Source organism: Tympanuchus pallidicinctus, unplaced genomic scaffold (genome assembly GCF_026119805.1).
Source record: "Tympanuchus pallidicinctus isolate F22 unplaced genomic scaffold, pur_lepc_1.0 scaffold1, whole genome shotgun sequence".
NCBI lineage: Eukaryota > Metazoa > Chordata > Aves > Galliformes > Phasianidae > Tympanuchus > Tympanuchus pallidicinctus.
The window spans coordinates 48,468,993-48,484,332 of NW_026294618.1; the positions used below are offsets into that span (position 1 = coordinate 48,468,993).

The 15,340-nt window shown below is 37.5% G+C and overlaps 1 protein-coding gene across 6 annotated transcripts in view; it reads right to left on the reverse strand.

The window, feature by feature from the left end:
* The window catches only part of TBC1D32 (TBC1 domain family member 32), an 80,915-nt gene extending 68,367 nt beyond the window's left edge, over window positions 1-12,548 (reverse strand). For 2 of the 6 annotated variants that reach the window (XM_052680353.1, XM_052680345.1), the window contains exons 1-11: window positions 12,429-12,546; window positions 10,148-10,302; window positions 6,980-7,141; window positions 6,050-6,227; window positions 5,361-5,432; window positions 3,925-4,050; window positions 2,532-2,610; window positions 2,287-2,387; window positions 2,139-2,200; window positions 1,517-1,661; window positions 829-888 (exon numbers count right to left, since the gene is read on the reverse strand). In XM_052680353.1, coding sequence (XP_052536313.1) covers window positions 829-888; window positions 1,517-1,661; window positions 2,139-2,200; window positions 2,287-2,387; window positions 2,532-2,610; window positions 3,925-4,050; window positions 5,361-5,432; window positions 6,050-6,227; window positions 6,980-7,141; window positions 10,148-10,302 — 1,140 coding nt within the window. In that variant the 5' untranslated portion in view covers window positions 12,429-12,546. Of the gene's footprint in view, window positions 1-828; window positions 889-1,516; window positions 1,662-2,138; window positions 2,201-2,286; window positions 2,388-2,531; window positions 2,611-3,924; window positions 4,051-5,360; window positions 5,433-6,049; window positions 6,228-6,979; window positions 7,142-10,109; window positions 10,303-12,428 lie in introns of those variants that run through there. The other 4 variants (XM_052680337.1, XM_052680329.1, XM_052680370.1 and 1 more) reach the window with 3 other exon arrangements.
* Window positions 12,549-15,340: the final 2,792 nt, after the last annotated feature.

Sequence of the window (15,340 nt, forward strand, 5' to 3'; positions counted from 1 at the left end):
TTTATTACATAATATTATTCATTTACATAATACAATCACTGTATATAAAAGTCGAAATTTTATCACCATGGAGTTAGAAATGAAACACAATGTAACACATGAAAAAAGAACTAGGTTTAGACACTACATTTTGGATCTTTTGATTTTTTTCACAATGACAAAAACTTACAGATAGGCACAAAAAGAAAAAATACCATGCCACCCTTACCTTCACACCATTACATAAATTACCCTGCTCTATGCTTATACATCACATAAAACTACCCTGCTTATGGACTTCCTATCATAATCTTTTAGCTGCAAGCCATTTGATTTAACTTGCTGACACTTTTATCCCTTAGCAGTTCATATCTGACTTTCAAGAGTACAATTTTCTTCTGACTCACTTTACATCCAAATTCAGCAGTTACTATTGCGTTTTTTCATGCAATGTTTTCTATTTTTATACAATGACAGAAATAATTATAAATAAAGATGAAAAATAAAATAACAGATAATTATCCTACTTAAACACTTGCTATAAAACAAAGTTCCACTTACTCAGAACAGGTCACATATCTTCTCTGTATTAAAAATTGGTGCATTTAATCAAAGATAAAATTAGGGGGAAAAAAATTGCTCATCGAATCATACATTGGCCTGGGTTGAAAAGGACCACAAAGATCACCTAGTTTCAAATCCCCTGCCATGGGCACAGTCGCCAACTACCAGACCAGGCTGCTCAGAGCCACATCCAGCCTCATCTAGACTATGAACATGGAACAGCTCTCACAAAAACAACAAAGCAAAACCAACAAACATGTAGAAATATCCTTGGAAAATACTTACCAAAGATTTATATTTCTTTTCCAAAAGCCTAAGTATCACTGTTCTGCTGTAATGTGCATGCTAAAATTACACAGAAGAAGTGGTGTCAATTCCAAATACATGAATTTTAGTTTTGAAACAAGAAAGTCAAAATTATTTCAAATTCTGTCTGTCCCATTAAGGATCCTGTGTGCAATATATATTCAACGTATTGAATTCAAGCATGCTTAAACTAATATTATATTCAACCCGGCTTCTGTTTGCAGGAGATTAAGATGACACAAAAAAAAAAAAAAAAAAAAAAAAAAAAAGAAATTGAAAAACTCCACAGAATGTGCAATAGATCATACAGTAAAAATAATATCAGTAACAAGGATGAAGTATTTTACATGTTTTACACCGTTGAGCAAATTGTAAATTACAAGTTTAGAAATGACAGACTGCAAAAGACTCTAACATCCACTGGAGCAGACAGTTTGCGTACCTTAATATTTAACTTACTCTTGAGGAAGAGAGGGACTAGTGACAAAAGTCAAAGGATCTAAATGCCTAAAGAAACTCAGATTTCCTTAATTACAGGTTTTATTACTATAGCTTGTTATCAACGTCCTAGTAGGTCTGTGATAAAAACAGTTAAAACCAAAGTTTTCAAGATTTGTCTGAAATCAACAAATTTGGTGGGTTTTTCTTTTACTTTCTTTTTGCTTACCGTCCACTTTTTAAACCATACAGCCTTGATATCCAGCAGAGCCAAAAAGTAGATAGGACTTAAGAAGTCTGAAGAGGCAGGATGATTGGGATCATGTTTTACTGACAACAGTGACAAGGTACTCTCCACTATTTCCTCCATGTACCTTAAGACATAAATAGGAAAAAAAAAAAACAAAAGCAAAAATCACTTAAATCTGTCAGTAGTCTTCTAAACCAAACCTTAATGTAAATCCTTGCTGTTTAGGTAAAAATTAAATATCAACAATGTTATCTTTAAGTCAATCTTATAAGGACATGGATTCTTTATGTTACCATAAAAGAAATGAACAACAATATTAAGGTGTACTTTCTTAAAGTAATTACATATTTTGTAAGCACAAGACGTCACATTTGTTACTTTGCAAAACAATCTGAAAGCTTAATAAACAGTTTAATATCATCCATGGTCACTCCTACGCACCTACCCTATTCTACTTTTCTTCTGTGATTCTATCCCTTCCCACTGACAAGTCATTTGCGCACCCTTTTAAAGTATTTTGCTAACATCACATGCATCTAATTATATGTCAAAAAAAATCTACAAATTGAAAAGCAACAATGAATTATGGAAGGCGACATACTTTTCTGGGTAACGAATCCAGGAAGATGGAGCTTCCTTTTGGTATTCATTTAACAGACGAACCTGTTAACAGTACTAAAAGTTTAAAATTATCCGTGATATTTCAAAAATAACAAAAAAGATAAAAGGCATGAAAAATTCACTCATACCTTTTTAAGTATACGAGTTACGTCTGCATTAGATACATCAAGACCTGATGAAATGCGAAGAGAATATTCTCCAGAAAGGAAGTAAAACTCCAAATGCTGTGCTAAAAAAACAAAGCAAAAAAACAACCAGCCCAGCCCCATGACAAGAGTGGCAAAACAGACTTATTTTACTATTTCATAGAAGGTAAATGTTTTTTGGGAAGTACATGACTCATGAATTCAAAAATGTAATTTAATGCACATACCTAAACTTGTATAGACTTCTCTTGTCATATTAAATGGAGATGAAGAGAAGGTTTTTGCATAAAACCTAAGAATTTTCTCCTAAGAGAGAAAAAGCAAGCAAGATATTACATAGTCATAGAACTGCGTACCAGTATTGCACAATAAACAATATGTAGTGACACTACTCTTAACACACTGTTATCTCTACAGATCTGAAATATATTTTATAAATAAATAGTTTGCTACCACAGAAACCTCCAGAACCCCAGAAATGTTACTTAAACTGACAGCACCAGTGCAAAGCCTCACTAAAATACAAAGTAGCTGACTGGCAAATATTACCATAATTACTGTTAACACTAATGCTTTTTATGTCATTAAACATGCCAATGACTGTAACTAGCATTAAAACAAAGCAATTGTAGATCTTCCAAATTGAAAGAGAAATACATGACAGCAGCTCAGGCAACATTCATTTATTTGAAAAATCACTTTAAAATTCAGAAAAGGAAGGAAAAAGAGGCTTAATTGGCATAATAAATAATCTGAAAGTAGTTCAAGGAGCTACCATATTCTTTCCTCTTCATTGCCTGCACCATATTTCTGCGTATTATTTTCTCATCATCATGGAGTATAAGCCTGACTTAAATAGGAAATATTAACATGACACGTTTTACACAAGATTTTTGCCAATATTTTGTTTTACAATATTCAAACCTATTCATCCCTCACTAAAAATGAGTATTGTGAGTGTCTAAAAATCTACTGAAGTTCTGCTGTAATCCTTTAAATCAAGACCTGTTGGAATCATACAGGTCTTTTTTTAGCTTCAAAAACTATCTCACAGAATGGTCAGTGTTGGAAGGGACCTCAAGGATCATGAATCTCCAACCCCCCTGCCACATGGAGGGCCACCAGCCTCCCCATTTAATACTAGACCAGGCTGCCCAGGGCCCCATCCAATCTGGCCTTGAGCGCCTCTAGGGATGGGGCATCCACAAGCTCTCTGGGCAACCTGCAACGAGGTCACCCTGCAGCCTTCTTTTCTCCAGGCTGAACAAGCCCATCTCCCTCAGCCTGTCTTCATAGGGGAGGTGCTCCAGTCCCCGGATAATCTTTGTGGCTCTCCTCTGGACCCTCTCCAACAGCTCTTTGTCTTTCTTATACAGGGGACTCCAGACCTGGACAGAGTACTCCACATGGGGCCTCACAAGAGCAGAGTAGAGGGGGACAATCACCCTGTCCCTGATGGCCACCCCTCTTCTGATGGAGATGCATCTGACACATACACAAATAACAAGTGCCTTAGGACCTTGCTGGACTACTCATAATACACATGTAGCTTCTCGTTCTTTTTCAATACTATTGAATATGGCTATATATCTAATGACTCTGTACAAGAAACTAACTTACACTGAATATTTCATCGGGATCTGACAGAGACATCGTCAGGTGCTTACGCAGATTTGGCCAACACTCAGAGTTCAATACATCTGATGGAGGGGCCAAGCACAGTGTCTGCAATGCTTCTTGGCGAACCTGAAAAGTCAGAAAGATACACAACACAAATCTGTCCAGAGCAACCTTTCAAATAAGTAATTTACAATTTAATTTGGAGGAAGGAAGAACTTGACTTGGCTGTACGACAGATAAGGAGTCCCAAAATACTTCCCTGTAGTGATCAGGGAAAAACACTACGTCTGCGAGATGAAAAAAAATATATATATATACATATTATGAAGCAACAAAAACATTTTATAACATTAGATTTTCAATACTAGATGAAAGGACTGTATTTATTTCTATCTTACTTTCTGTTTGTCATCAAGTATTTTGCTACCAGGGAATATATACAAAAAACACCACCAAATGCTACAACTGCACCTAGCTGTTCTTTAAAACGCCTATAAAGCAAACCAGAAATAGAGTTACTAAACAATCTGTATTTTACTATCAATGGTTTACGGGCTGGTTCAGCCCGGTTCCACGACCAGCGGGGTGGAGGGATTCTGCAAAAACCGCGCCTCTAGAAAAGGGAAACAGGGGACCCCAAAATAATTAAAAACAGTGGCAACGATCTGAGGAGAAACAAGCTAATTTACTAAATATGGTGTTGGAATGCAAGATAACACACTATAATACAATATAATTAAATTGAAGCTAATAAATCAAATATGAGAGAGAAAATGTCCGAAAGGTAGACAGGCCTCACCATAACAGCGAGGTGAGATAACTAATCTCTAGTCACTTCATTACTGAAACCAAATGAAATTTCAACCATATTTAATAGCATCAGACACATTACCTAGGTTTCTAAGAAAATGTGGCTTACATAATCGCCATGTTTATACCAGTTTTGCTAAGTTTCAAAATCACCAGCAATTGACTGGAAGTCAGAGACCCAAATTTGCACTGGCACTGACAGAAAGGCAAACATAACTTGAACAACACGTTCAACTCGGGTTGTTGGCAAATCTGCAGGCATCTCCTGAGAGGGATAACACAAAGGACAACATGGAACTTATCAAAAAGACCAAAAGATGTGGATGTAGGAAACCAAAGTTCACCTTAAGTCCTTGCATAACAATTTTTTATAACTCAAAATGCTCATCTATAACACACAAACTCCTGATAAAAAAACTAAGATACTTGCTGCAACTACAGTTTTTGAACCTGATTGTCACGAGTGAAATACTGCATTGCTGTGCACTTACAGCACTGAAGCCAAGATACAAGAAATAAGAGAAGATTCCACTTATGTACATAAGAATGCTTACATAGTAGCCTGTTTTCCGATGTGCCATAAACATTAATTTGTATCAATCTTCTATTTTTTCTCTTAAACTTACTTCCTTAGGCTGAATAGGGTCAAGCTTTTCCACAAGCAGCTGCAATTTTTCTTGACTCATGAATGTGTAACTCTGTAATACATATTATACAATGAACATTCATGTATTTTATTAAGCTGAATAACAGAAGATTAAGATAATCGGTCTTTCTGTATCTAATTTACTTCTAATAATTAGAACTTTGAAATGTTGAAATTAATGTTAAATTAGTACAGATGTTAAACATTCTCTGAGATTTGACCAAAGGTAAATTTACAGAAATAAAAATTTCCCTTACAAATATTGCTTTGCTTCACTTAAAAGTTTCCTGTATCTTCATAAAACACCCTATGATAATTCATGAAGTAGTACAGTGAAGCAGCCCAGAAATATGTGTTATTTGGCTTTTAAAGTAAAATTACAAAAGAAATTGAATAAAATACAGCTTTAACTATTCTCTTAGTCTATGCAATATTTGCATCGGTACTTTAGAATGTATATACAGGATTCATCTCCAGTATATGCTACCTAAAGGTCAAACAGCTAGCATAAGCTCAGTACTTCAAAGCATAAGAATGACATTTCATTTATTTTCAACTATATCAAAGATAGGAAGCATTAATCATTCTCTAGGGCTGCCTCTCAATCTCTGCTAGCAGAAATTTTGCAACATCATGCTTATTTCATAACATAGAGAAAAACGCATTTACTTGATTGAATGAAGAGTCACTGTCGGAATAGTTGTCTGTGCCATAATAACTTTGAGATTTCTTCTTGGTTTCACTATCCAGCTCCTTTTTACACATCTGATCTTCTTCAAACTTGTTAACTAAAGACTCTACCACAACCGTCATGACATTCTTCAAGGCATGCATCATTTCTCTGTATCTTCAAAATAAAGACGATTTTCATATTAGAGCATAGAGGTAACAAATTCAAAAAGCCCACATAATTAATTAGGTCACTTAAAGCGAATATGGCACATTACTTAGATCAGAATACAGTGGATGAAAAACAATGAAAATAAAAGTCCAAATCCAAAATGAGCAACAAAACATGCAAGTATCCTTCATGAGTCAGGAAATTGTATTTCAAAATTATAATGAGATTCTCTTTTGCCCTTCTAAAACCATTCAAGGAAACCATCATTAAAATAATCCTACCCAGAAAGGATCTTAAGCAGGAAGCATGAGAATCCTTTTGAAGGGAAGATCTGCGCCTGAGGCAACAGATGAGTTTTAAGTATTATTACTAAGTATTGTTTGGTTTTTTTCAGTTCTTTTTCTGTTGTAAGCCTTGAACAGAACCAGAAAAGAACATGCCAACTTGATTCAAGGTCATGAATACAGGTCACAGAATCGCAGAATGGCTTGGATTGGAAGGAATCCCAAGGATCATCAAGTTCCAATCCCAACCATCCACCAACCTCCAGACCTGATACTAAACCAGGCTGCCCGCGGCCCCATCCCATCCAGACGGAGCATCCACAGCCTCTCCGGGCAGTCTCTTCCAACACCTCACCATTCCCTCTCCAAGAACACCTCCCCTAAACATTCCCATGAGCTCAAAACCATTGTCCCTTGAAAGAAAAAAGACAGATCAAGAAGTAATAAAAATGTAAATTACATGCATATACTCACTGTTTTGATTCACGCGTCTTCTTAGTAACATGTTGGACAAGAGTATCATAGCCAGAAACTTCACTCTGATTTCGAGTAGAAGTACATTTTTCTGATTCCTCTTCAATCACAGAGCCCAGAGTATTATTTATATATTGCCTAAGGTATTTCACAAATTCATAGCTGAAACAAACATCCAAAATTGAAATGCAGCATTACTTTGTGATCATTCTCAAACATTTTTGGTGCTGCATTAACATCTTTCCGCATAGGTATCTTACTTTAAGGTAAGGTACAGAGAAATAAACCTCAACTGTGAAAATACAATAAAGACTGATTTTCTTCAATATTCAACATAATTTAGGAAGGAACAGTATCAAATTGTTAAGGTTTTGTAGAGAAAAACAAAATATCAAGAAATCTTAAACTTAAAACTGCAAAAAAAAAAAAAAAAAAAAAAAACCAACCCAAAACACATTACTTCGATCATCATTAATATCTCACTGTCTTATTTTGATTTTATCAAATGCAGATCCGAACTACTTTGTGTTAGTTACAATAAATTCACAATAAGAAAAATTCAAACAGAAATCATAGAATCACAACATAGAATGGCTTAGGCTGGAAAGGACCTTAAAGATTATCAAGCTGCAATTCTCCAACCACTTTATCACGTAAGCACAGAGGCATAGCTATAAAGTGTAAATAAAAGCAGCTCTTACAGATTAGCAGCTCTTGCTTTTTTGGATATATTAAAAAATCACATTATACTGAAGATACAAAAAAAAAAAAAAAAAAAAAAAAAAGCACAGAAAATTTTATCTTGTATTATGATACGTACTTTATCATTGAATTGCCTACCTCAAGTTCTATCAGGTGTAACAGCTCTATTTTTTTTCCTGTTTATTTCCCTTCCTATCTTACTTTTGTTCTAAGGGAAAATAATGGAAATTCATTTCAAGAAAGATGTAAACACATTTATTTACATTCTCCTTCCTTCTAGGCTAGCTTTTCACTTCTGCAATAATGAAATTGCCAAATTCTCCACTTAATGAAAGATTTCATAAAACTCTCTTTTTTTTTTTTTTTTTTTTGAAATAACATTTCCATGGTATACACTTTTGTAGTGACAGCTTTACTCTGACATACACAACAATCACTGAGTTTATGCCTTCTTGAAATCCTAGTATTACATTTTGCACCTTAACAACATTTTCTAACAAGTGTTTCAGACATCTCAGAAATACTTCTTCACATGCAGAAGTAAGTCGCACTGATCTGGCCAGTCTTACAACGGAAGTTCCAGCATGGAAAAAAAAAAAAAGAAAAAAAAAAACAAACAACTGTAAAGAAAACTCCAAGATTTAAATTTTATATGTATCAGAACTGTACCAGCTATTTATACAATAAAAATCTACCAAATCAAAGTTCTTCATTTCTATTACTGCATTTAAACTTCAAATTGATTCAGATTTCTTTTTTATTTGCTTTCTGAGGACCCTGTGTCTCTCTTTTCCGCATCACAGTGGAAAAGTCTAAAGCGAGGACTCAAAACCTGGTAAAAATGCTGACACACAATCACTATGAGACAGAAGTAATACTGATGAGAATGCAGATCTGAACAAGGGAAAAGTACATGCTGCTAATAGAGAGCCAGCAGTCTGGATGGATGGTGTAAGTGTCAAGGAGGAAGTTTCCTAATGGTTCTGGTCATAAAGCTCCATACAGCCTCGAACATTTCTGAAAACCCAACCATACGACTGTGGCTCATGAATGTGTAAAGACTCCAACACCTCCAGAAATACTCCAGCATCAGAAAGTAATGTTCTCACCGAAGAGAACATTTGAGAGAATCATTTGACATCCTGCACATTATTTCTACGTCAAAACCTGCCCCATGAAAATGAAGGATCTGTTTGTATACAAGTATTTTACCATACCAGAATAATGGATGTAGTTTCAGTGTTCAGAATTGGAACACTATTCTTTTACTCTCACCAGTTACAGAATTACCCCCTTTACCCTCATAATTCTTCTAGTAGTTTTTCAGAAAAAAATATTGGCTGAATTAATGTCACGTTCTTCATTTAACTGTACATGTCCTCTAAATGAAAGCATGCTGCTTACAAAGCACATTTTTAATTTTGATGTATCTATAACGAGCTTTTTACACTCAGGTTTGTCTCAGGTTTGGTGCTCAAAATCTTAAAGACTTCTAACAAATTAAAGGAACTGATACAACTTGCAAAACAAATCTGAAATGAACTAAAAATCTATTCTAATGCATTTAGTATCTTGGAAAGATACAAATGGATGAAAGTGTGAAAATGACAGAACAAGAGTTTATGCAAAAATCTCACTATTTGAGTAATTTGCTTTTGCACAACTTCTACCACTCACAACACAAAGCTAAAACTACACGAATTTTAGCAAATTCTAGACAGTTCCATTTCTGAGGGGTTAAATACCAGGTAGTCAGCTTTCTCAAGAGAAATCAAGTCACAAAACTCTGGTCCATATTAAAACGTCTTCAAGATGATTTTAGCTCGATATTCCCTTAACTTGTCATAGACACATCCTAAAAATCCTCCACAGTTGAAAAGCAAACATGTTAGAAGTGGAAGTTCATGGAACTACCAAGAAGTTCACATCTGACTTAACAAAAAATGTGACATATTTCCATCTTATGCAAAATGTAAGCTTACAGAACAACTTACTGATAAGATATATAAAGGTTCAGTAAACTAAGCCACATAAAACAAACAAATATAGAAGTCAGGTAGCTTTGTAAAATTTTACTTTATTCTGATAAACAAAATTATATTGCCTTGCAAGTGTCAAAAACATCCTGATAGTCTTCAGCTAGGACTTCTTTGAACTTCTGTTTGTATTTATTTAGTACCATATTAGTGCAAGTGCATTAAGCAGTAACCAAGGAGCTGTTTGTGAGAAATTTACAAAATGCAAACGTAAAAATAAAGTATCACCAAGAGTGAAAAAATGTCAGAATTCATTGTATTCTCTAAATTAACAGCTCCTGAGATCTGATTACTGACAGGAGTCTCTCTATAAAAAAATGCATACATGTTCATTCACGCATTGATACAAACTGCAAACATTTTCCATGAATACCATGTTCAATATATTTTACCTCCTCCTGAATGTTAAAAAAAGCAAAAATATTTTTACTTGTGAAAATTTTCATCAGTTTCCTCCAAATGCAAGAGAATCTCTTCTGCACATTCCACTGACGGAGCCCCAGTGATTTTTTCCTTCACACTTTGCAGCAATTGTCTAAGCATGGACTGTAACAGAGCTTCATCTTCATTTGTAAACTGAGACATCTGTAAGAAGTAAATTAAAAAAAAAGTGATTTCATTGTTTCTTTTTTTATTCTTACCTTAAGATGCAACAAAAACCCTCAATTTCAGTGTCTGTTATCAAAAGCATGAGATCATGCTATAGACACCTGACTACAAACAGGAAGTGTTTGATAATGCCTATCTTCCAACAAACTGGAATCAATATAACCAAATCAGTTTTAACGGGTTTTCTGTTATCTTAGTGGAACGTTCTCAATGCATAAAGAAAATTCTGAGCATTTTGCTTTTGTTTGTAACTGCATGAAAACCATCCCATAACTACAAAAGAAAAGAAAAAAAAGTTTCACATATGATTATCTTGATGAGAAACCCCTAGACGTCTCTCACCTTCTACTCAATACTGTTGCTGCCCAGTTTTGATTTTTGTATCCCTCCACTGAGAGCTAGAGCTGTGCCTGTCGTGGAAGGTGCTGGAAGCTTTTGCAAGTAACAACAATCAGGTGAAATTGTCATAAATGTTTTATTTTGCCATGGTATCAACAGCAGAGTGACCTGACACAGTCCTGCCATTTCAACACTACAGCTACTGCGAAAAACAAAGAGCAGCAGAAGTGGGAAATATATGTTAAGTACACAAGACAGCATTCTAGTTCAATTTTCGAGAGTTGCCAACCAAACAAAACCCCTCAATTTCTAGTTCACTATGTAATAAGCTTAAAATCACGCACAGCTTAAACTTCATCATATGCCAAGGAATGTTTCAAATCCCTAATGCTAGTTCTACTTTATATACTTCCAATCCATTTGAGGAAGAATGATTTCGAGAACTTTAGAAAAAAAAAATGTCAATCAAAAGACACTCCAAACACCTGTGAGTAAACTATATGCACACTTAGAAGTGACAGTGTAATAAATCACTTCATGAAACTGGAAAAAAAAAAAAAAATCAGTTATCTAGTTCCAATTTGAGAAGTTACCCTTTATTAAAGGTACAAGGTAGCTGAGTTTGAAGTTCTCTGTGGCAAGTAGTGCAGCTGATAAACATTTTAATTTGATCAAATATAATTCAATATCAATGTAACCATCCTCCCAGAAAAAGTATTAAAATAAATTAAAAAACAATAATAATAATTCTAATTCTTCGTGATATTCTTATAACTCCCTGGTTTGCAGTCCCTCTGCCTCAAAAATCACAGTCTCTTGGCATTTAATCAGTAAATTAACTTTAGGTCTATGTCAGCCACTCTCACAAATCTTGTATTTTGACCCTAACATCATCCTAAACCCTTGGAGAAGAAAAACAAAAACAAACATCCAAAACTCCCTCGATATTTTGAGCCAGGAGGCATTTTTAGAAGTGTCATGTTTGAATACCAGTTAGCAACCCCTGCAAAGCACCATTCACATTATTCATGGAGACAGATTATGGAAATACTGCAGTTTTATCTCTTCCTCCCTTTGAAATGTATAATGTGACTTACATAAGCACTAACTTGCTTATCTTAACATTCACTTGCAGCAGTGTGTGGTTTGGGTTATTCAGCAGGCACACTTGCTTCCCTGCAAAATCTGGATTATCGCTTCCTAGCTAAAACACACCAAACCCAGTTTGTGCACGTTAGGAAAGTTCAAATTCGTCGCAGTGAAATCACTCCACAACCAAGAAGTCTGTGGGATGATGGAAGAAGTGCCCTGCTGCTGCCTGGGTTTATCCACGCGAAGGGGAAGCTCACAGAAGCCCTTGTCTGAGCAAGACACTGCACACGGACGCTTAGCAGCGAACCACCGATTCCAGCCCACAGGAACACGGATGTGTTACAACCCCCACCTCTCCCATTTCTTATCGTCAGTCACCTCAACTGCTCATCAGGTTTAGAAGCAACCAGATTTCTCAGGACACGTATACAAACAGCTTTTTCTTTTTCAAAGCGTCGGGAGAAGAGCACACAGCTCACCAGGTTCCCCCCGCACTAAACAGACTAAACAGAACACCCCGCCCCAGTCCCCTCCCGCACCACCAGTCCCGCGCAGCCCCTAGATCCGAGCGGCCCCGCCAGGCCCCGCCACGAGGGCAGGGCCATCCCCGGGCTGGAACCGGCCGCCTCCCCGCCCCGCCGCGCACGGAGCCCAGAGCCCCGCACAGTCACCTCGGGGCGGCGATGACCTCCCTTCGCGGCGGCCGCACGTCTCCCCCAGTCGCGGCCCGTAGCAACCGGCGGCGCCCGCTGCCGAGTCTCGCAAGGCCCCTAGCAACATCGCGAGAGTCTCGCAGGGCCCAGCCCGCACCCTGCTGGTGCGGTCGTTGCGTTGGTTGTGGCTGCGTCCAGGTCCTGGCTGGTTAAGAGCTCGGGCGTCTGGCCGCCTTCTCCCTTCGCTCGCCGACCACGGGGCGGGCGGGCAGAAGGGCGGCGGTCCCTGCACGACACGGCCTTCTTTAGCTGTGCGCAGCTGCCCTGCATGGCGTGGTCTCCATGTTGTTGGCCAAACAATGTAAAGGGACAGCGTCCCTTTATGCACATCGACCTTTATTCCTCTCCCTACACACACTATTCCAATACTGTGACAAAGCACCACCACCCACGAAACTGCAAGGGAAAACCCAAGGATTGAGTAGCTAGGATGCGTTTGTGTGCCAGTAAAGTGGGTGAAGCACTGAGACATGGCTCACTTTGCTGCCTTGTCCTTAGCTGGGTGTGTAAGGGCTCACCTCTGGCAGTCCCCGGCAGCTCCAGCCCTGTGTTGTGCACCTTAGAGTCATGCAATCATTTGAGTTGAAAATGTAGGAATGGAATGTTGTTTCTGCATCATCAAAATGGGGGAATGGAATTGGAGAAATAGAAGACAGTGTATTTGTGTTTCGTAACTTGTCCTTAGAAATAGCTGATGTGAAAAGGTAAAAATAACATACATGCTAGTAGCATATTTTAGAAATACAATTGCTGAATTATGTGATTAATTCTTGCTTGCAAAACTGCAGTAGTTTTTAAATGTTGCAAATAGTGTAGGTATAGTATTGTGGACTAGAAAGCATATTGTAAGGCAGTTCTGTTTGGATAAGAGACCCTCAGCAAAAGGAAAACAGACTTAACAAACATCAAAACGGGCAAGGCCTCCACACGAGGCTGGATTGCCTCACTCTGTGGGTAGGTTGAAATGCAGCAGGCAGGCATCAAGATACTCCCCTCTAGCCTCCTTCCAAACTTATCTCTATCCAAGGACAAGCAGATGTCCAGAAATAATGACCAAGTATTGAGTGAGCAAATGTTAAAAGTTAAATAAGTAGTGACTTATGCTTAGCTAGTAAAAATTTGTGTTTAGCCAGTATCAGAACATTTAGTTATGCTCAAACAAGAACCAGAACTCAACCAATGGGGAACCATGGGAGTAAGAGATAAGCGTTGGGTAATAGGGAATAAAAGATGTAACACTGTTTTCTGTGGGTGCTCCTGCTTGTAGGACACCTGTCATTGCAATTGCAAATAAAATCTGCTTTATCAGAGATACCATCCTGATAAATTATTTGGATATTTCCAACAGAAAGGACTCTTAAAGGTCAACTAATCCAGTTCCCCTGCAATGAACAGGGACACCTATGGCTACATCAGGTTGGTTAAAGCCTGGTCCTGCCTGACCTTGGGTGTCTCCAGAGATAGGGTTTCCATCAGCTGTCTGAGCAGTTTTTACCATGGGGTAGAGGCCTGGGTTCATAACCAGACTGAAGTAAGACAACTTCAAAATGGGTGCATACCATGATTTTGTCCTACAAATAAATGCAAAGCAGAAAAGAGCAAAGGCATTTTGATGTGATACTGAAATATTTGGATTCCTAGTCCTTACTGAAAGACATTCTATTTTAGCATGCCTTTACTATCTTACAAAACAACATACTGCAGCTGTAGTGGCATTATAGGAAATTGTTCTCGTTCTACCTGTGATGCTTCCAGAACCCTTTTGTTCCTTTCTATGCACATTCCCTTCGTGTTTCATCCAGCTGCTTTTAGCCACAACAGAAACCTTTCTTCCTGAGCAGAGCTGGCAGATATCAGGTGCCATTTGACATGATCATTAGCGGGCATGCAGACAGATACCTTTGGAGAGTGATGCTCCAGAGTGAGAAATGCTATTCTAATGTGCATTATATTTACATGAATGAATATCAGCCACATGAGACATTGAAATCACTAAAATTACTCATGTAGATTTCACAGTGGTGAAATTCCACTGCCTCTGATAGCCAAGTAATCTTTCTCAATGCATAAATATACTATAGATGTTCTCTCCCAGCAGTACAAACAGGAAGAACCCTCCTCAGGAAGCTCAGGAAGATATGCAACACAAACAAGTTTTCTTCAGATTTCCAGGTTCTTTAGAACATCAGACTGCTAATTTCAATGATCTTAGAAACTTAGAGGAACAAGCAAATGCATCAGTTCTTCAAAGATGTAGCATATAATCTGAGTTTCAAAATTTGAAATACAACAGGGATGTGAGTCATTTGATTGCTACAGATGTGGAGTCCACTGTACAGGAGAGATGTAAGCCTGTTGAAGTGCGTCCAGAAGAGGGCCACAAAAATGACTGAAGGGACGGAACACCTCTCCTTTGAGGACAGGCTGAGAGACCTGGGGTTGTTCTGCCTGGAGAAGAGAAGGATAGGAGGTGATCTGATCTGGAAAGCAGCCTTTCAATACCTACAGAGGAGCTACAGGAAAGAAGGGGATGGAATCTTTAGCAGGGAGATGGCTTCAAGCTTAAAGATTTAGGTTAGATATAAGGAAAAAGTCTTTTATAGTGACAGTAGTGAGGCACTGGAAGAGGTTGCCCAGAGATGTGGTTGATGCTCTGTCCCTGGAGGCTTTCAAGGCAAGGCTAGATCAGGCCCTGGGCAACCTGATCTAGCTGTGCATGTCCCTGTTCCTTGCAGGGGAGTTGAGTAGGTGACCTTTAAAGGTTTCTTCCAACTCTAAATATTCTAAGTATGATTCTGTGATTAATAAAATTATTTCCTCATATTCCAAAATTTGAATTATTACCTTTGGAAATAGTTTATTCCAAATTT